General features: G+C 41.0%; 3 protein-coding genes and 1 long non-coding RNA gene across 7 annotated transcripts in view; 1 reads left to right on the forward strand and 3 right to left on the reverse strand.

Moving 5' to 3' along the window:
* LOC116853810 (rab3 GTPase-activating protein catalytic subunit) overlaps positions 1 to 2,233 on the reverse strand; it is a 35,733-nt gene extending 33,500 nt beyond the window's left edge. Inside the window, exons 1-6 of one of the 2 annotated variants that reach the window (XM_032835053.1) lie at positions 1,874 to 2,233; positions 1,395 to 1,683; positions 1,180 to 1,316; positions 892 to 1,105; positions 403 to 811; positions 1 to 215 (exon numbers count right to left, since the gene is read on the reverse strand). In XM_032835053.1, the coding sequence (XP_032690944.1) occupies positions 1 to 215; positions 403 to 811; positions 892 to 1,105; positions 1,180 to 1,316; positions 1,395 to 1,683; positions 1,874 to 2,069 (1,460 nt within the window). In that variant the 5' untranslated portion in view covers positions 2,070 to 2,233. The remainder of the gene's footprint in view (positions 216 to 402; positions 812 to 891; positions 1,106 to 1,179; positions 1,317 to 1,394; positions 1,684 to 1,873) is intronic. The other variant, XM_032835054.1, reaches the window with a different exon arrangement.
* Positions 2,234 to 2,251: 18 nt separating this feature from the next.
* LOC116853814 (Y+L amino acid transporter 2) lies at positions 2,252 to 13,863 on the forward strand. Of its 3 annotated transcripts, none has more exons than XM_032835058.1 (12): positions 2,252 to 2,341; positions 2,741 to 3,271; positions 3,497 to 4,649; positions 4,798 to 4,953; positions 5,204 to 6,231; positions 8,507 to 8,725; positions 9,271 to 9,541; positions 9,862 to 9,985; positions 10,367 to 10,567; positions 11,969 to 12,118; positions 12,236 to 12,413; positions 12,529 to 13,863. In XM_032835058.1, exons 5-12 carry the CDS (start codon positions 5,955 to 5,957, stop codon positions 12,588 to 12,590), a joined length of 1,482 nt encoding a protein of 493 aa, XP_032690949.1. In that variant the 5' UTR covers positions 2,252 to 2,341; positions 2,741 to 3,271; positions 3,497 to 4,649; positions 4,798 to 4,953; positions 5,204 to 5,954; the 3' UTR covers positions 12,591 to 13,863. The 3 variants fall into 3 exon arrangements, with proteins under 3 accessions (XP_032690949.1, XP_032690950.1, XP_032690948.1); XM_032835059.1 differs by having other exon boundaries at positions 3,497 to 3,598; XM_032835057.1 differs by having other exon boundaries at positions 3,497 to 4,953.
* On the reverse strand, positions 7,512 to 9,977 carry LOC116853816. The gene is made up of 2 exons (XR_004380039.1): positions 9,842 to 9,977; positions 7,512 to 9,618 (listed from the first exon to the last, which is right to left on the reverse strand). It is a non-coding gene; the product is annotated as an uncharacterized LOC116853816 (long non-coding RNA).
* Positions 13,085 to 19,623, reverse strand: LOC116853815 (transmembrane protein 231-like). Its single transcript, XM_032835061.1, has 9 exons — positions 19,446 to 19,623; positions 19,184 to 19,347; positions 18,926 to 19,048; positions 18,609 to 18,820; positions 18,174 to 18,414; positions 16,902 to 16,918; positions 16,432 to 16,702; positions 15,850 to 16,248; positions 13,085 to 15,542 (listed from the first exon to the last, which is right to left on the reverse strand). Exons 1-9 carry the CDS (start codon positions 19,582 to 19,584, stop codon positions 15,414 to 15,416), a joined length of 1,695 nt encoding a protein of 564 aa, XP_032690952.1. The 5' UTR covers positions 19,585 to 19,623; the 3' UTR covers positions 13,085 to 15,413.
* Positions 19,624 to 21,574: the final 1,951 nt, after the last annotated feature.

Below are 21,574 nucleotides of genomic sequence, written 5' to 3' on the forward strand. Positions count from 1 at the left end.
CCCGGTATCAGGATATTCCTCTCCCAACGGAATCTAATTTCCTGCACGAACTCATGCCAGAGCTGAGCTAAGGCCGTCGCACCGCCTAGATTGTGAGTGCAGTGCGCTGCTACGACCGACAGACGCCACACTAGACTGTCCATCATGCAGGTCTTCACGCCTTTCCACTGGTCGTCATCCACATTATACGCGTTGATGTCGCCATAAGGGCATTTCTACAAATATGAATATAATTACCTATGACATTGATATGTTTTGATCTAGTTTTTTGTAAAAGATTTAATCGAAATTGAAAGGAGAGAATTAATTGAAATTTAATTGTATCAAAAACATTTGGAAGAGCAAAATGGCAGTATATCATATTTTGTAAAAGTTTTGAAACTTTTAAAAAACTAAACGCACCGAATTATCTTCCGCGTCTGGAAAGAGGAAGTAAAGTATAGGTAGCAGTATCTCCTCGGAAATCGGACCCTCTACATTCTTGTTCTTCTTGGAGCTGGCTCTACCCACGACTGACGAGATAGTGGGTATTCTAGATTCGGTGAGTGCATTGAAGGCCGAGCTCAACATTTGATCGTCATTGTGGATATAGGACGCGTTCTCACCCAACAACTCCACCATCGTCTTCTGATTGTTGCAAAGATGCAGAAAGTCCGTCATGTATTCGCCGAGCAAGCAAGCTGGCGAGGACACCATTTTCACTAACACCGACCATTCGGGGGCGAGTTGTGGCTCCAGGTCCGAGAACACTTCACTATCTACGACGACGCTGTCCAACATTTCCGGCCATGTGGTGAATAAATGGAGTTCCCTGTAATCATATTAATTTAATCATGAAACGATAAAAGGTACTTCATAACTTGTTGAAATTTTTATATTTGTTTTATGTACCCGATAGGATCGAAGGTTGCGCCAAAAGGAAGCTTGCCCAATTCGGCCACACCTAACGTTTCTCCTTGCATGAAATCAAAATCCGGAGGTTCCTGCGTCCACGTGCTATTCGTCCAGTCCTTCAATAGGTATGAAAACCTAGCAGATATAATCACAGAGTCAAGTCTCATTGAAGAGCCTTCTCTAACTTTCTGCTTAAACAGAGCGAGTAAACCTGTAAATAATTTTCATATAATTATTTTAAATAGGACTAATTAAGTTGGTTTAAAACGTGCAAAAAGTATGTACCAGTAAGATATTTGCAATGAGATGGAATCTTCTTTAAATGCACCATGTCCAGATGCACACAGGTTCCTTTACCAGCACAGCCACCGAGATACATTTTCTGCCAAGGTTCTTGTACCTGCACGAATGCGGGGATGTAACTAAAATGCACATACAAATTTGAATAGTTTTATATATCACATATATAATTCAAATATATGCAGATTAGCAGTATTTACCAATTCGCATTGTTGGTTGCAATTGTCAGTGAACTAAGCAAGATCTTGATTCGAGTTTCATCCATTAAGCTACCCTTTCGTGCTGGTATCAAAACGAGAAATTCTCTGCAGCCATAGTAACGAGTTATCTCCATACAATTCTCATCAAGCTTCACAAAGTCATTGAATATGTCTAAGGCATCCTTCTGACACTGTGTCCAGTCCTCCTCACGTTCTTCCAAAGGGCTGGCTGTATCCTCACTTTCATCCTCCCTCTTTAACTTGTAATGCTTCAGCAGAAATTCTACATCTGAAATAAATGTAATTGTTAACAATTTAAGAAGGCAAACTGCCTTCAGTAGTGTGTGAAATTTACATCTTGCCATATGTGTACCACCTTGAATCTACGAATTTATAAGTCCACATATTGCATAATCACAAACATGTAACAGAAATTTTTCGAGTCAACTGTCCGTCGAGTTGTGTTAAAAACAATTAACCTGCAAAATGTAGCTTCTCCGAGGCCTCATGCCATTGACAGTTGATAAAATCTCCCGGTTTGAGGGAACCCGCGATCTTTGCATGGGGCAATTTCCACTCGTGCATAATTTCCTCCAACCGCGCGATGAACACTTCCCATTCCGAAGCAGTGGTGAAATCGTGATGGTAGAAGTCCTCGATCTCGACGTTGTTCATCCTCGCGGGAACGTTGTGATTTCAAAAGAACAGTGTTTACACTCGCAATTTTGCGTGCTAAATGCGTCTGACGTTTGCGCACTGTCAGATGATCGGTTTTGCACTTCTCCATTCGTCTCACAGATGGCGTTGAGCTCGCTACCTGTAGGTGGCAACGCCTGGCGACGGGCGTTTGAAACTCTATTCAAAAAGTTTGAATTGGATCATTTCAAATAGTTGTCCCTTGGTTGACATTTTAACTGAGGAGCGAGGAGGCGACGAGGGGAGGAAAGGTAAGAGTAAACGATAAGATAAACAAAATATGCGATAATGACAAATCCGAAGAGTTAATACGTGTATTTCATGCAATTGATCGTGTAGGCGCTTTAACCTCAATTATGTAAATTAGTTCACGGGACGATCGATTCATCACTTCAAGATAACATCGCGATAACAATCTCAAATTGCGTTGTGCAATCAATTAATATATTGATTATGTCATGCTTTCCTTTACAATAACGCCAGTTTATTTTACTATCTTGAGCTGTTATCTCGATAATGAGTTTTCACCTTCGACCCATGACACTCGAAATTAGGTTATCTCATTTTGTTGACATGTGATCGGTTATGTTTTAATACTACCAACTTGTTCAGTTGGCGAAAGAGTATTGAGCGAAATTGTTTCTTTCCAGATTCAAGCGATTTCAATCGCACTGCCTTTTATCACCGTGTATCTCGCGCTGGCGTCAAAAATTATTTTTATGTGGACACGGGGGAGCTATGCGAGGAGGATTAGAAAGGGGAGAAACACGCGCGGCGGAAGCCTGGCATGCAGTGGCGCTCAAACGACGATTTCTTCTCGGAATGTCGTCACACCGTCGACAAAAGTAATCAAAGATTAAAATTCATTTGTCAAATATGATATTGTTATGTGTAGAGCATTGTAAATGTAGCATTAATTTGCATTAAGCTTGTTGACAGTGTGCCAACAACACCAGGTAGCAGAAATTGAGCACAGTCTACTCTATATTTCATTTTAACCCATGCAAATATTTATGGAATGATGGTAGATTCTAGTTTGTTTCTATTACTAATCAGTTATCGTACTTTGTTAGCAGACTTTGCCGTCTGTCCTGTTATCAAAATATCAATAAAGCTTGCAACAGATATTTTGCGAGATGTATCTTGATAAATCTGACTGTCTCCACAGGATGTTACATATGGTAAGTCTTTCTCAATTTAAATTTGTTTAAAGAAGAAAGTTATAAGAAAATATAGGAAACACAAGGTTCAAGTATATGTATAGTCAGTGAAATTGTTGGAAACTCTAATTTAAATAGTAAAAATAGCTGTTTTTTTATATATAAGATGAAAAAAATTCTTTTAAATACACTCAAATTTAGTTTACTTAACTCTGATTTGACACTCTGATCTTAATTTTATAAAAGGATAGCTTGACAACATTAAATGGAGCCATCGTCCATATTAACAGAAACGCGACGAAAAGCTCTACCGTCGATTAAATCGGCACAGCGAATTGCTCATATTTAGTAAGTAACACCTACATACGACCTACGCACACCAATGTCGATCGTGCGGTGATAATGCAATGATAACGATGAGAAGGTTGCGAGGCACTGACGGGACGGACGGACGTGCGGCGGCATTGGCGTAGAGAACGTTGGTTGTGATAAGTTATACGGAGAATCTGTTTATACGTTATTATTACGGCCTCGAAAAGTCTCCTCGATAAGCTTCACGATAGTCTTCGGGTGTCGACAACAGTCTTTTCAGTTGTAAAACAGAACTTTTTTCGAGAGTAAATTATTTCGCCAAAATCTCGCTCGCGATATTTCCTTTTCTCTCTCACTCTCTCTCTCTCTTTTTGTCATCTTCGAGTCTCGCAACGAAAATTACCTCGCGCTGATCCGTAACGATTCTTTCGTAGCCGCGTGCGCGCCAATGCCGAGAGGGTGATGCGTGCTCTCGGGATCATTCGGACGTGACGCGCTTTAGTATCGCTAACTCCGGTAACGCATACGCACCGTGTGAGATCAAAAGTAGACCGATTTCTCGGCCGGCGTGAAGCTGCGCGAGATGATGCCAACGACATGAGCCACCCTCGTCAGCGGCGGTTTGCGCCGCGACTTGCGATCGATACGGCGATCTTCGCGAGATGCTGCACGCCGAGATGCGCCGCCGGGACTTCCTCTCAGCGACTCGTCATGCGGAAATCGCCGATGGGACGAGAGGCTGATTAACACGTCCCGTGAACACACCGTGCGACTGTTCGCCTCGATTTTACCGTTATATCTTATCATGGTTGTTCGCGGATATTTACCCAAACCGCAGAGCTTCGGACGCACTGCGAGCGTGCAAAAATTCGAAAGAATTCTTGTCACATAGCAACGGTAACGTACTTGCGACAAGAATTCTTGCCCGGCGTGAAGGAAGAGGCATTGTACGATGCGCCGATCAGCGTGATAACGAGTGTGAATATTGGCGCTAAAATAATCTATTGTCAATATTCGGCGAGACGCATCGCGCAAATCACCGAGAGAAAACAAACGGGCGACAACGAATACACCTGTTAATATTTGCGTACGTCTTTCAATGCATCAATCTAACCGATTTTAGTATTCGCACTTTCGCAAATCTTCGCGAACTTCCGTTTGATTATCGATCGTGTCATATTACTATAAATATCATTATTATCTACTTGTTTGGTATGATACTTTATTTTCGCAAGTGGGCACGTCCGCTTTTCATCGTGAATGCTGAAACTGGTGATGCAACAAACCTCCGAAATCTGTAAGAACCGGTGAAGTCTCATTGGCGTCGAAATAACGGACACACTGACGAAAGGATGACGAAATTCGGGAAGAAATAGCGTATATATAGTGTCGTGAGTGTTGAAATTACTTTCATAATAATTTGTAATCAACACCAATCAATAGTAACATTACATTAATGTTATAATTTTTCATTCAACAATTTAAATATATAATGTAATATGTGTTGTACGTAACAGTTACATCGTTGAGTGAGAAATTATCATATTGTTGCAATATTATTGTTAGTTGGTGTTTACTGAGTGATTTCGATTTTTGCTTATCATCGCAAATTTAACTTTTAATTCGCTTGTTCTTTCTCAGCCAACTCATCGTCGCTGATAGCATCCGGAAAAGAACCGACATATAAATTGTTTGCTTCGAAAAACATCGGCGAGGAAGATTGATTCGTGACTTTTGGAATCGTGTCGGGGACACATGCGGTTTCGACGTTTTATCGCGTTCTCGAGCGTACTTGATAATCACTCTTCACACAAGGCATCGTTGTTAAACGCGAAGAAACATCGTGGGATCTCGGCATAACGAGAATCATCCTGTTCCCGTGATGGTTTGCAGTTGAAGCCGATGCCACGGCAATTCAACGACATCGGCGTATCGGCACGGACGTGTCCGCGCCACTGGACGCGCGTGGTCGCGAGCGTCGCGCCTGTTCGATCGGTGGTGGACGAATCGCGTCGCTGCAGAGGGTAAAGGTGATAGCTCAGCGTGTACCGGCGCAGCGCAGCATTGTGCGCAGGCAGAGCGTGCGCAAAGAAAGAGCGGGCAGTGAGGTATCGGCGAACGGGCCATACGGTTCGATCGAGCGGAAACACAGTCGCGCACGTGTCCCTGGTGTGTAAACGTCGCGACGCGCGTTTCCCTTCTTGATAGTCTTGAACTGTCTCGTTTGTTCTATCCACGTGTACGACCACGTTGCACAGGAGCGCGCGCGTGTGTGGTGATGCCGACGCGGCAGACTATATCCGTTCAAGTCACCTTGATCAGCGTGTGATAGCTACGCGCAAAAATTTTGACAAGGAACGCAGTCGACCACGTGCATTGTCCACGCGAGAATATGCCGGACAAGGTAGCGCCAACGGAGGTCCTACGGCCGGTCTCCGTAGGGCCGAAAGACGACGGCGACAATCACAGTAGTCAGGAGGTCAAACTCAAGAAGGAGCTCGGCTTATTGGACGGAGTAGCAATTATCGTTGGCATCATCGTCGGCGCTGGAATTTTCGTGTCGCCGAAGGGCGTCCTCGAAAACAGCGGCAGCGTTGGCCAGGCGCTTATCATCTGGGTCTTCTCCGGGATCCTGTCTCTTATCGGCGCCCTGTGCTATGCCGAGCTGGGTAAGTGAGGAAATCCGTTGTGTTTTACATTCGGGAAGAGCTCAGGCTTTCGAGTTGGCGCGCTCGACAGGTGGCGACAGGGCAGACTCTCACGTGCTTTCTTTAAAAAAAACTAAATCGATTAGAGGGAAAATATTCGATCCTCTTTTTAATTAAAAAAATGATAAGATTTTAAATAAGTATTTCATTGTATTAATATTAAGAATACAAAATATTTTAAGGAAGATGTGAAACAGTAATCTGAATGTAAGGTATTCGTTTTAATTTGTACAGATTTCGTTAAATATTTTCGAGTTCCAAACAGTTTTTCTTGTTTATTCTATTTTTGTCTCCATCCCTTTGTTGCAAAGCAAAATATTTTTATTCGTACGAAACTGCTGTCAGCACGACCGTGACGTACATAATATCGCGATGACTAAGATCCCGGTATCAATGACCTAAAAACAGAATCCGGTGTTTTTCCCCCTGGAAAGACACAGAAAATAACACTATCAATAAAATACACTCGGATATTCTGAGTCAGTCGTTTTGAAGGAATTGAGCATCACCTTGAATTTTTTTATGAGCAGATGTTCCTTATTTCAAACTTTTACTAAGGTCATGTCGCGTGTGCTATTTCCTCTTTCCATTTCTATCTCTTGTCAGTTTCACTTTACCTATCATACAATTTCTTCTTATTTATTCTTCTTATTTACAGAGCCGCATTTTGTCACGATAAAATTACATATTATTTATGCTTCAAATATCGAGGATCTTTATTTACAAAAAGTTCATTAGTAATGTAAAATATGGATACTTATTATCTTATTAATTTTCTGGCACAAAATAACTAGACTCAGCAGATCATCAGAATCGGCAAGTGTGAGAAAGATTTCACACACACACACACATACACACACACATACAAGTTTAGCGCCTTTTCCTCACGTATATATGTAATATATATATAAATATATTCTTGTTTAGAAACTTAAATGTGTTAGCATAATACGTCGACATAATTCGCATACTTCATTATTATTATGTTAATAACAATTCAATAAATGTATAATATTGACCTCAATATCGAATACGGATTGTGCGAAATGTCCTGCGCTGTCAAAGATCAAAGTGTATCAAGAAGAGTATGATCACATTTCGATGACATAATCACACATATAACTCGAGCAATAATACTCATATTAAATTATCAATATTCCACTTTCGATAACAAACGTCTTGAGCCTCAAAATTTTATTTCTGATATTAACATTTTATCATATTTTGAAAGTATCAAATAGAACATTTTAAGACATTTTATTGTGTGAACTAGTCGTTAATAACACATAATTTTAACACATTTATCTTATCACAGGTACGAATAAATTTTCCTTAAAAACTGTTTTCAAGCGATACGTCTATTACGAAGTAATGACACTGATATAAAGTATCATGTGTTGTTGATAATTACAAAATTAATTAAGAGTAAAAGTATCGACGGTCCGTTGAAGTTAAGAATCTCTACTTTTGGATTTCTACACCAGCGTAAAGCGATAAAGTTTCACAATTTCTCATATTGCACAATCACAACGAAAACATTTGTTTAAATCTCCTCGGACGTCTTAATTGACGCTTATCTTCGTCTCATACTATTTTCGCAATTGTCAGATAAATTTATGTTTGCGAATTGTCGCGTATGAAAGCAAAGTACACTCAATAATGGATCAAGATTGAGGAAACAAAAAGTGCAAAAGTGTGCAATTAATTCATTATTATCGCATAACGGGAAATTGAACGAGTGTAAATTCCCGGCGCTCTCGTGATACACGTAATTACGTCTGCGCACTATTACGACCCACAACTACCGGCCGCAACTATCGCGTGCCGTACATTAAATGAAAGACATGCGTCCGAAATCATCTCCCTGCCGAATATCTCTTTATTGCAGGTACAAATGACTCTTCGAAATAAAAGAGAGAAAGAAGAGAAATTCGATTCGGTCCAACAATTATTTTCCGTGACATTGGTGTCACGGATTTGTCGATGAATAAGAAACCTTATTATATCTCGAACGCGATATCTCGAAAAACACAAAAGGGGCGGGCGTGATAAAGCGCATTGTTCGTGTGCATCATCACGAATCGTTCCACGAGAAAACAAAGTCGATTCGCGCACATGTCGCGACTCGGGGATTGCGAAGTGTGCGTGAACTAATGCAGCCGCGGCACGCGCACGTACAAATCGATGGTTTACTCAATGAAAATACAGATGACAGAGTATCTCCTTGTGTCTGCAGGTACAATGATCCCGAAATCTGGCGGTGACTACGCATACATCAGCGTCGCTTTTGGACCATTGCCCGCGTTCCTTTATCTCTGGGTGGCGTTATTCGTCCTGGTTCCAACGGGGAATGCCATCACCGCTCTCACATTCGCACAATACATCCTACAGCCCGTATGGCCCGGATGCACACCGCCGTATGCAGCAGTGCGACTACTGGCCGCCGTGGTCACGTGTAAGATGAATATTATCGCGAAGTTATGAACACATATGTGTGAGAAAAGCGGAAGAGCTGAGAAGAAAACCGGATTGTAACTCTTATAATCGATTGCAACTTTATATTATACGTTTCTGTGGATAATTATATACTTGTTAAATTAGATGCATTGAATTCTTTATAAGAGGCTTTTATCTTGATTTATTTTGATTCATTATGTTAAAAAGTCTTGACTTTTCTTCCTGGCTGATCGATTAATCCGTATTTCTCATAATCTTATGGAGGCACCCGATAATGCAAAATGGATGTACCATATTGACTATAGATGCCGGGTGATGAATCATGGATATCGCCATGCTGGCCGAAAGTATGTCGATGCACATGCTGCGCTGCGACGTAAGGCTCGCGTGGGCAATCTGCGAAAACATGGCGCGAACACTGCGTACGCGACTTTTAAATATAACCCGGAAGCGTTACTCACACGCGCATCGGATTGTCTTGCTTGCTGCGACGATATTAACGCACAACGGCGTGTACTGATTCTTGTTCTGTCGTGTTTGCAGGTCTCTTAACTGTTATCAACTGCTACAACGTCAAATGGGCGACCAGAGTGCAGGACATCTTCACTGGCACCAAGATTTTTGCTCTGGTGATCATCATGGTGGCCGGCTTCTGGTGGTTCTGCATGGGCCATACAAAAAACTTCCAAGATCCGATGGCCGGGACCAACACTCAGCCCGGTTATATTGCTTTGGCCGTATACTCGGGATTGTTCTCCTATTCTGGTTGGAATTATCTCAACTTCGTGACGGAAGAACTGAAGGATCCCTACAAGTAAGTTATTCCGAACCTTCTATGGCCTCCTTTTCGTCTGTCAGGATTCTCCAATTAATTTATTATAGGGAGGAAAACTGGAATCGATAAAAATCAATTGCGACAAGTTATCTATTTTTCTAATTGAAAAATATAGTATATATTGTTAAAACATTCTAATTCTAATTGGGAAATATAGTTATATTGTTAAAAATTATAAAGCTTATATATGTGGGTCGTTCATATTTATGAAGATATATCATGTATAAAAATACAATTAGAGCGCTTCATCAGATAGACGTAAGATTCCATAATAATCACCGTTTTTTCTATCTTTGCAGAAATCTTCCTAAGGCGATTTGTATATCGTTACCGCTGGTGACAGTGATTTACGTCTTCGCGAACATCGCTTACTTCGTGGTACTCACGCAAGACGAGATACTCGCGTCAAATGCCGTCGCCGTGGTAAGTTCACGCTTGTAAATATACGCGTGAATATCGATTCATGTGATTGATTCAATGCCAAGCAATCGCATTCGCGTCAATATTCTTTTTACTCGTTGTAAAGATAATAATACATTGAGCTGTAAAAAGAATAATATATATTTTAAAAATGAGAATGCGAGTCGCGACGTCTCCTCGATGCATTTTTCACTGAGAAAAGCACGTTCTCTTTAATAATGATAAAACTGGAGAGCTGCAATATCAGTGTACACGAGAAGTGAAATTCTAAAGCTGCTGACTTGACGGAAAAATGACGTAATCTCGCAGCCGCTTTCCGTGTATAATCAAGATACCGCTCTACTTTCTAGCGCAGCATTTATTCGCAGGATTTTCCCTTTCTAGACCTTCGGCGATAAACTGCTGGGCGTTATGTCATGGATCATACCGTTCTTCGTGGCGTGCTCGACTTTCGGCGCATTGAACGGCGCGATCTTCGCGTCGTCCAGGCTTTTTTTTGTCGGGGCCCGAAACGGACACCTTCCCACTGCCATTGCCCTGATCAACGTCCGCAATTTGACGCCGATGCCATCCCTTATCTTCCTTGTAAGTATCGCACATTGTGCCTTCATGTCGACCAAATTAGTCCAAAAGAATGAGCAGATGAAAAGGAACGATTGCAATTCGAATTGTAAAGTCAAATTTCTAATCGACTGATAAAAAATCAAAATATTATTTGTTAGTATATATCCAAAATAAATATAACAGAGTCTATAGCAAAAAATATTTCCATCAATTACTCTTTATTCGTTATTTTTCTTTGGACGAATCTCGAATAATATTTGCGATCCAAATTCCAAACTGATTTTCTCTCGAATAAAAATCGAACGAAATAAATGAACGTCGCGAACAACTCACGTGTAACTGATTTCGCAATGCTGATTAGAGATGTCTCATCGATAGATAGAGAAAGGCGGCCGATCTTAACGGATGAACGCACTTTTCTTCCTATCACTTTAATCGTCGCCGATAATCTGTGAACGACCTTTTTATTAGCAGTTTATCGCCGTGTGAAATATCTGTTCCAGTACACTCGAATGGCTATAGTGGCAATGGGACGTGTTAGCGACCCACGTGATGTATTCGATAGATACTTTACTGATTGACGTATCAGGATTGAACCGACCACGATAATGCGTTTATCACGAAATTTGTTTGCTCGAATCCAAATCACTGTAATATTTATTACCGATGTAATCCATATGGTTTTTTCGAATGTCCTCGTGCGAAATCATTTTTTTTAATTGGTCATTTCGCATGCATACAGTCGATATCGCAACAATCTGCGCTTTGCGTGCGATAATTCGACTCTCGGTCAATTGCTCAGAATAGAATTAATTGACACGTAAATCAGGCTGACGAAATTACATTAAGAACGGCGTCTTAATGAAATAAACGAAGCCAGCTGGATCGGAGTGTCGACACGCGGCAACGCACTACGTAACCCGGCATCTTGATTTGTGACTCGTTAATCGAGAGCGATAAATTGGCCCTTTCATGTCATACTAATCTCGTCTCTTTGACGATCGGTAGCGGAAGTCGTAGCCCGCGATCTTCGCTCCTTTCTGCGTGTGAAATAAAAAGACTGGCCGAACGGTTGCGTTTGAAGTCACGTCACGCGATCGCACATCGTGTAATTTCGTCATTAACGATCTCATTTTCCAATAGAAACATAATTAATCGCGTGTTCAAAACGCCAGCCATCTTTTTAGTTTGCCTTTTATTGTGAATTAAATTTTTCTCGGAAATTAAATATCAGAAGTTCGCGTATGCTTCGTTTAACTTTAAATTTTTCGTAATTGTCGAATTCATCTGTTTGAATTAATACATCAATTAATAAACTGATACTCAATCGATCCTGAAAGCGCCAGTACACGCGCGGAGCAATTTTTCTATTCTTATGGTCGGACTCCACTTCAAGCGTTAAACTATAATTTCCGTTTCTAGTGCATTATCACCCTGGTACTCCTCATCATAGAGGATGTCTACGTACTAATAAATTATGTCAGCTTCGTTGAGGCTCTATTTACCACACTCTCCGTGTCTGGTCTCCTGTGGCTGCGTTACAAAAAGCCTGATCTCGAACGTCCCATAAAGGTATGCACGATTTTCGATTCTTGTTATTATCCTGATAAAAAGTATCCATGATAACTTCTGTTCTCTCTTATTTGACTCATTCGATTAATCCTTCATTTATACTCTTGTATTTTCCAGGTTTGGTTAGCTCTGCCAATCATCTTCTTCATAATCTGCGCATTTTTGGTCACTGTACCGTGCTATGTATCTCCATGGGAAGTGGGCGTAGGCATAATCGTGATATTGTCCGGGATTCCCGTGTACTTGATCTTCATCTATTGGAAAGAGAAGCCCGCGTGGCTCGTCAATGGATCCCGTAAGTTACATGAGCATTATCGTTAGACTTATTTAGCAGCTTATCAGTCGAGCGCGTCATTATTTGCGTTTACGTAATTACCCACACGTAATTGCCACATTATCACATTTTGTAGATCAATTCAACATTATATGCGCTAAACTGTTTTTGTGCGTGCAAGAGGACAAGACCGTGTAAATACGGGAGACGCTGCGGTTATCGCAAACAAGTTACTGTGATGCCCAAGTGTGCATTTGAGAAAGGACTTTCTAGTTAAATTACATTCTCGATCGTGATTGAAGTGTCAATTACGACGATAATTATAATAAGTATTAACACAATACTATGCAATGAGCGACGTTACTCTCGTCGATGGTGAATTTGTAATTTTTATACGTACATTTGTGGCATATTGAGCTTGCAATTATTTATTGCTTACCATTTTGTGCCTATGCAGTGTAACTATAGTGTGTAATTTTGAGTGCCAATTATTGATACTGCCGGATGCATTCGAGTTTCGAAAATATTTAGCATGAAATTTTCGATACGTAGTGCGCGCATATAGAAGCTATATTTTGGCCGTGCGCGTATGTAATGCAACATACAAGTACGTGACCGTGAAAACAAAATAATATCAAGCATAATAATAATGATTTAATAAGATTATGAGATGTCAAGAATTGGAATCGACATAATTTTTACTAAGTTTATTTCCAACATTCTCAACATAAAAATGAACATTTTGCAGATAGAAGTGATGATCGTGTATCAAAATATGAACTTCACCAAATTATGTCTGTTCCAATCACCTCGAATTGTACATACAGTAGAATAGCGTAAACTTTATATGTTACGCTCGTAAAACTCTAAGAATTTGTATAAAGAAACTTTCTTTTAAAGCTTCGGAAAGCTTTAAAAATGTTTTTATATCTTTGAGTTTAAGGATAATTTTTTAGATGTCTTCGTTTAAGAGAATTATCTTGTGTACATTTAATCGTTACGACGTTCATAGTCCACTGATTATGACATGGATATTATATAATTCTTAGAAGTGTATAATTAAAAATTATCAGGGATATTGAAGTGGTCAGCAAAAAAGGTACAATGTGTACATTGTTAACACGAGTCTCTTATCATGTTAACGATGATACCCATGCATGCAGATATAGACTATGAACGTGTTGTTAGACGTCCTAATATAAATAACTGCTCAAGTGTCAATGAAGAACTGCAGGAACGGATTACGTACACAAATGACTGATTATTGTGTGCCTTGTATGTGAGTGTGAAACGTAAGCAAATTACGTTTTTCGTAAAGCGGAATTAGGGAATTGTACAAAAATAAATAACGACTAAATTATTTCCAATCACGGTGAATATTCCAACTAGATGTAACGCGTTTTAAGGGACTCTATACAGACATAATAATGTTTAAATTAATGTTTAGATAAATTTTTGGATATTAACTTTATTTAAACAGACTTGATAAAACGGTGTTGAAAATTACTCCTAAATATAATAATTTGCGATTAGTTTGTAAGTCGGTAACGAAGATAAGCTTAATCCTCTTTCGTGCTGTATTTTCCTGTTTTCTTTCTCAGTTCGCCTTTTCTAAAATTCTACATACGCAGCGTGCGATCCAATGGATTGTTGGAAACGGCATGTGCACCGTGTGTGTATGTGAGTCTTTGAACTTCTACAAGTAAATGGTAAATAGGCCAAAAGTACTGTTAACATGCGTCGAAAAAGACTAATGCCGGTTTTACATATATATTTGTAAATAATTTATTTGTATTTAACTTTCGTCATACCTCTCTCTCTTCATTTGAAAATCTTGTACAAATGTTATGACTTCTCGGCACCGTACTAGAGTCGTACGTTCGGATAATCAATCAGATCTCTCTTATCGTTAATCTAGTCCCGTAATATGTATCGCAAATCAACTTCTTAAACGAGTCGTAAGACGTTCGATCGTTCGCATGGACTTTCGCGACGATCGAACGTCAATGTAAAATTTTGCGAAGAAACGTCAATATTGCGAACTAGTTCAGTTTATTTGGCACGTTCGAGTGTATGTTCAACGTTGCGACTATACAAACACTTCTGCGATTAATCGACCGAGAAACATATTGAAGCCGTTTGTACGTACGTAACGCGTTTAGTATTGTCAGGTCTTAAAAGAGGGCAGGGAAACGCGGGAGGAAGAGGACAAACTATCGCAGAAGCTCATAATCGAAACTTTCGTTTCCGTGGAAGAATTCTCACGCGAATATTTTCTTCCCTCGTAAATGGTGATACTACAATCGAGACTGAAAGGTTCATAAAACGAAGAAAGGAACTATTCTACGTGTATCATTTTCGTTGTTTCATATTTACACACTTAATCGGTTCTTCAATCATATGTAAAACAGCACATTTAAATCGCGAACGCCTTAATATACGCTATTGAGCAACCTTTTGTTTCTTTCTTTCTCTTATTTCCTTCTTATATATTTATTTTTATTTTCAAAGCTACTGAAACGAAATACTCTGTTATGAGCTTCCAACGTTCAACGGGTAAATAAACCTCTTGCGAACCATTGTCAGTCGGAGAAGCTGCGCGTAAAGACAACGATATTGTACACACGATTAACGCAGAAGCTATCGCGTTAAACTGTTATCAACGCAGAAACCGTCGTTTATCTTAACAACTAATTTGGCATGGTAATATTATATTATAAAAGGTGTTGAAAAATGTGCGAAAAATGACTAAAAAGAAACACGCGCACGCACGTCGTACGTGCGACGATGAAATCCGGCGCTTCTGACTGCACCTATTTGCACATATACCTCTTACTGCAATTATATAACAATTAAAATTACACCCTGAGCTCCTTCAGGGATAAAGAAATCACCGTCGGCGTTTTCAACGCCGCCACTGCCATTCTTGTTAAAATCGGAAGAATCACTTCGGCCGGCGTGCACTTCGGCACTTTTCTCAAGCGAGCCTCTTCTGACTCTCAACAATGGGACACTCTCTAATTAACCTTCAGCGAGCGGTGGAGTCACCCAGCCATACTTCTCGTGTGTTTTCACCAGGCTCTTGAATGACTCCTCGGCCGATCGCTGAGTGAACTCTTTGTTCGGCTTCGGTTTCCTCGCCACTCGCCCCTGTCGAGACAATAGATTCTGTGTAAATTTGAGGAGTCTCTCCGGAAGATCTATATTTGTCTAAGTAATATTGTTATTTATCGAAATTACATATCGGTAGTTATCACTAAGTGAGAGGAAAAACGCAACTCGAATTCTAACACGTAACTCGAACCATGTAACACGTTTTTTGCATTCTTAGAGTTTCAAATTTGAAGATTAATTGAGAAACCTGTATGCAAAAGCTACAATGCCAATAGGAATCACATGCAAGTTATATCACGACCGAAATGATGCATTTAACCAAAGTCAACGAAGTAATGTTTACCCGTCCTTTCACGATGCTCGCTGCGAATTGCGTGATTACTGCTTCGACGGTGTACGCGCTGGCCCAACCTCTTGGCGTCAAAAGCTCCATGCAGATAGCGCCGCCCTCCATCACGAAACCCTTCTCGATCCTCGGTGAAATCACCCTCATGAAGGGCGGCGCAAATGGGAAGTTCTCCGGGAAGATAACGTGCAATAGTATATGGGGTATCTCCAGTTCCCGCATGTCGGCTGCCAGCTCGCTCTCTGGGTCGATCTTGTGCAGCCGAACATGCCACTCAAACAGGTTGTCGTTCACCAGTTCCGCGGTAAAAGTCGAGTCGCGGTGATGCTGCATCCTTTGAATCTCGCTGAGCTCCTTCATCAGCCGACGCAGACCCTTCTCGGCCATGCTCATCGTCTACACATAAAAATCGTACATAAGACTCGTGGTAAACTGAACGAGGAAAACCTTTCCGACTTATCTACTGAATGCAATAAAAAATAGACAAACGATAAGATTATATTTCATTTATTTTGATGAATTCATCGCATAGCAACTCTCAGCTGATTTTTTCGTGGGACCAATAGGGAGTTTACGTACCTGACCGGAAGTACCGGACGACTTTTTCGATTTAAAGAAGCAGCTGCCGTGCTCGGCACGACTGGAACCAGAGTTCTCTGGCATCGAGCTAGCCGCCGGGGTGACGGCATCCGGACGATGATGACGACTCAGAAGCCTCCTCGACGGCGAACCAGTTGAGCCGCTGGCGCCTTCCTGCTCCGTGATCTTGTCGGAAGACCGAAAGAGCTTGCGAAAAGCTGCCACGACCTTCTCCTTCGACCTCGTGGACATCGTGATGTCGGTGACGTATCTCGCGCTATTCTGCGTTTAAAAAGATTTTCACTCGTGAGCTTCTCGAAGACGCGAAGAGCCATCGTGTGTGAAATTATAACGATATCGTCTCTGGCACTTCTCGAGAGCGAAGAACTCCTCGCAAACAAAGGTGAATTGCACGAAGATTATGAATTTACAACTTATGAATTCTTCATATCGGGCTACACTTGGAGAACTTTTTGCTAAATGTCTTCTATTTTTCAGACGATCGTGACTTCGCGCACGTCGGACTGATCCCGGCGATTGAAAACTCCTATCCAGCCTGGGAACTCCTGTTGCAGGGCCTGGCTCGAGTCGTCTGACGCTCGCGAGGAAAATTACACATCGTGCGAACACATCACAACTCGCCGATCGACGATGCTCTCCGCGCTCTTCCTCGACACGATCAAAACTCACCCATTTTAAACGTCGGTCCGGTGCCGATAGACCGTCCGCGTGCGATTATTATGCGCTGCGTGCATCCGCGAGAACGGCGAAAACGCGGCCGAACACGGCGCAGTCTCCACCCTCATTGAACCGCCGCTCGCCAGCCGGGAAGAACGAGCGCGAGAGGGTGGAAGTCGACGTCGACGATGCTGCCGAGCGTAGCGCCGGGAGTGGAGGTGGCATAACCGGCCCTCTTATCGATCCAATTTACGTAGCCGATATCGGCCGACACCGCGCGGAAAGCCGAAGTCGCGCGCTTTTTCGCATCCGATAAACGCCACGGCTGAACGGATGAACGGGGTGATGATTTATTGCAGCGCTCCAACTTCCTCGGCCTGTATGTACGATGAATACTACGAAAATAATACACTCGAATTTGCAAAGGTATTTAACTGATTAAGGCAACGAGAAATGCATAAAGACGTAAAGTGAGATTACATATATTATGTATATGAATACGATACACAGTTGTACAAGTCCCGCGTTCAGCATATTTAGTTTTATCGGCAGATTCGAATAATTTAAAGTCGGGTTTTCCTCAACAACAATCACAAGGCATCGATTGTTTTCAAGTTATAAGCAGAAGCCCAATCAGACTTCTAATTAACATCAGTGGCTGAACGCTGAGAATTTAGTCCATACGGCATTGTTATTCTCGGTGCTTGGCGTCTAGCAGACGCGTGAATGGGGAGGTCAGCGATAGGAGATAGTAACCCCCGAGCTTTGACCGCAAATAATCAAAAAATTTTTATGCATATCGAATTTTAGATGAAGTAAACAATCTTATTCGCTGAAGAGTCTGCCGTTTTTTAAATTTAACGCGCTGATGACGAAACTTCCTGTAGTACAAAACTATGCACACGTATATACGTATATATACACACATATATATATAGACACATATATATATATACATATATATATATATAAATATATATATATATGTGTGTGTATGTATGTATGAAATAATTACTAACACGCGCGTATATAAAAGCAAATTTATTTACCGTCTATTTATTTGCCCAGGGTTTTACAATGTACGTGTTCAGGTATCTATTCGTAAATAGAAACACCAGGATGTGTTTGGATACGTAAGCGAACACTAGCAGACATGATAGATATTGGATCCATGCCCACTTGAGTTCTTCCCACACGCTTGGTTGATAGTGAATAAAGTTTTCTGCGTAGAACAACTCGCCGATGACCGCCACAGTCTCGTCACTAGAGAAGCCGCTACGCCACGTTACATGCTCATTCGCGATTCTGGCTGAAACTGAGGAACGAATACAACTTTGATTAGTCGTGCGTGGGTCCGCGTCCGAAGCCGAACTACGATCCGGGAGGTCTCGCGCACCCCAGCGCCTTTTTCTTTTCGGAAAAGCGGGGGAACTCGATTGGCTCATGTGCGCGTTATCGGATGTACATGTCGAGTGGCGCGTGAAAAAACGAACGTATACGTACACTTTCGGTTGAAATTGTACAGCAATAATTCGGATAGAGAATAGTCGGACAGTTCTATGCTGTGGTTGTACGTCTCGTAGAGGCCTTCGCTGCGCAGGAGACCTTTTTGCCGCAGCTCCAAATCACCAAAGAATCTTATTTCCTGAGCTTCATGACTCAACGCATAGTCAAACACGCCGATAGATTCTATCGTCGCTTGTATGAGGTGCTGTTGAACACGAGAGAGTTGCGTCAGATAAAACTCGGCACGAGTGTATCTTCGCTTACTATGCTAGTTTACGTTGTAAATTAGCGTTCATAATGTGGCGTGTACCTTCAATTGAAAATTGAAGAACAGCAGAAGTCTAATGGATTTCACCGGCTTTTCCGTATAAAAGTGTGCCTCGAACTTTAACGAATCCTTCTGCCCGTCGCCATTTAGATCATTCTCTCGCACCTGAACGAATGAAAATTGGATATAAACGTATTATAACGTAGATAAAAATGATAAATTAATAAGCAGTATTTAATTTAAAAATTTATGACCGACGACAACGTGTCGAGTCTCGTGCCTCGACGGCGATAAAATTACCTTGATTATTGTACAGTGATCTGCGATCTCATTTTCTTTGTACGTTGTAAACGTAGTGCACACGATGGGTTCCTCGTAGGGACTCACCTCCGCGAGCAGCAGGTACTTGTACTCGAAGTGCACGTCCGGCGTTTCCGCGTGCATCCGATTTTTCAGCCAGACACCTGATTTAATAAGAAATTTTCAAACTTTAGGTACGTCACTGTCGTGAAGCACGCATGTCAAAACCGTCGAGCCACGAAAAGCCAGAACAATACTTTACCTCCTGCATGGTAGACGATGAAAAGCGGCGTGATCAACGATAGCACAATGAGCAGGAGAACGACGATCGAGGCAAAGGAGTGTATTCTGTTTTTGTACTTGTAAGAGACCGAGCTTGAAAATATCTCGATCGCTGCCATTGTGTTGCCATCCTCGTCACCGCGGCAACGTCCACAGGTGCGGGAGCATAGACGCAGGTGGGCTGCCGCGAGTACGCGTGAGGCTATGTATTCACGGCTGCATTTTTCCTTGCAAAGGATGAATCTTGAATATAGAAGAAATTAATTCTTAATAGTAATTTTAACATTCATTATTGCTTCATTAATATTTATATAATATTAATATTTATATAATATTATAATTAATGATATTGATATTATTATAATTAATATTATTAAAATTAATATTAACTTTAAATGATAATGTAAAAATAGCTAGAATTGTTTTAATACTTTCACACTGATAGAACTATATTTCAATATTTTTCAAACGATTATAATAATAATGTAAATGGTTACAGTTATATTTTCAAATCTTCATTTTTTCTTTAAGAATCTTTTACTACCTCGGAAGCGGCCACTTCAGAATTCGTGTTCGCACGCTGTCGTCTAATAGTGATTCTCCATCTAACTGCCCTATTCGGCAATTTGTCTTTCGAGGCCTCTTCTAACTGTAAAGATTTCTCCTCGACGGATTCCTCAAGATGCGTTAGCGATTTGCAGTTTACTCCGGTGTCTTCATCGACGTTCTTTCGTTTCTCGAGATTAAAGGAATTTTTTTGCACTCGAAACGGCGACACGATGTATCTCCGATTTAGTCCAGGCAAACAATTACTCCGATCCTTTTCGGAAGGCGTGTATCGTGATTGCTTCGATCTGTCGCTTTTTTCCGTCCTCTTGCTGCTAAATCCAAAGATAGGTCTATTACGATGAACGGATTTGTTTTGGAGGATTACCGAGGACATTTGTTCGGAGAAGACATTAGTCATGCTGGATGCAATTTCGGAAACGTTCTCCGTGAATGATTGTTTGCTACATGAAAAATTCCGCGGATCTTTAGGTAGTCTTTCGGATTCCTTCAGATCGGGATGCAGGGCGCTGAATTTGTCCAGAATTTCCTTTTGCCATGCCGAAGACCTAGCTCGATGATTCGAACTGTAGAAGCAAATTAATATTAGTCGTATTCAGATGTTCTCATATGTTTCAACGTTTGAGTTGCAAATAAAGTCAAACTTACGCGCCGCTATTCGTCGTAATCTTCACGGAAGTAGTTCCTTGCGCAGTATTGCTTCTTTTACGAAAAATGGACGAGGACGTCGATCGCGAGAGCCCCTCTGGTGTCATCATTACGTTGGATTCATGCCGGTCCAAAAGATCGGCACGAATTGCGAACAACGCGAGCGGCACGCGTTTTACGACGAGCTTCTCAACGATATAATCGTACTCGTCGGGATCATACTCGACTATTTCCTCATGCGGCTCATGCTTGATGCAGCAAAAGAGAGCCTTTAATCGCTTTGCGATTTTAGAACTGCTGCGATGTCTCACTTCGTCCTCGCGCTCACTATCGGTAGAAATAGCGGAATTTCTTGACGAGTCTATCGACATTTTCAAATCTTCCGAAACGTTGGCACCGTTCGCAAAATATCAGATTAGTTAAGAAAATAAAGGAGAAGCATTTCTTGCGCTGTCAGTCAACTTTGATTCTAAATATGGTAAATCAAGTTTAGTAATTATGCAGAAGTTGTCTGTTTCATTGCAGAAACTTACGTTTTGTGTATCTTTGTGCTTGAGACAGAAGTCTATCGCTGTGTACTTTTGTTGTTCTTTACAGATGAACTTCTACACCAATGTGAAAAAAAGTATATATGAAAAAATATATATATTGTAAGTATAATTATTATTAGTCAAGCAATTAATTAATGTAATGCGATTAAATTAATTACATTATGTTGTATTTTTTCGAAATAAAGATCGCGTAACTCGCCGTTTGATTAGTAAAGGTCGGATTTATAGAGTCGTACCACCTCATTTTTTTTTTTTTTTTATTGAAATAAAGGGTGTACAATAAAAGTGTATAGGTCTAAGTACTAGCCTATCCGACCTCTAGATTACATACTAAAGTAACATG

Source organism: Odontomachus brunneus, unplaced genomic scaffold (assembly GCF_010583005.1).
Source record: "Odontomachus brunneus isolate Ranch 3 - 2012 unplaced genomic scaffold, Obru_v1 Obru_scaffold_006, whole genome shotgun sequence".
NCBI classification, from domain to species: domain Eukaryota; kingdom Metazoa; phylum Arthropoda; class Insecta; order Hymenoptera; family Formicidae; genus Odontomachus; species Odontomachus brunneus.

Bases quoted from the DNA above. Each gene is read 5' to 3' on its own strand.
- LOC116853815 (XM_032835061.1), bottom strand. From the start codon at position 19,584: ATGGCAGCGATCGAGATATTTTCAAGCTCGGTCTCTTACAAGTACAAA. The intron at 19,049-19,183 runs GTAATTTTATCG...TCATTCGTTCAG, and splicing joins ATCACTGTACAATAATCAAG to GTGCGAGAGAATGATCTAAA. The intron at 16,249-16,431 runs GTACGTAAACTC...TTTTATGTGTAG, and splicing joins CGTCCGGTACTTCCGGTCAG to ACGATGAGCATGGCCGAGAA.
- LOC116853814 (XM_032835057.1), top strand. From the start codon at position 5,955: ATGCCGGACAAGGTAGCGCCAACGGAGGTCCTACGGCCGGTCTCCGTA. The intron at 10,568-11,968 runs GTAAGTATCGCA...TTCCGTTTCTAG, and splicing joins TGCCATCCCTTATCTTCCTT to TGCATTATCACCCTGGTACT. The intron at 12,119-12,235 runs GTATGCACGATT...TGTATTTTCCAG, and splicing joins ATCTCGAACGTCCCATAAAG to GTTTGGTTAGCTCTGCCAAT.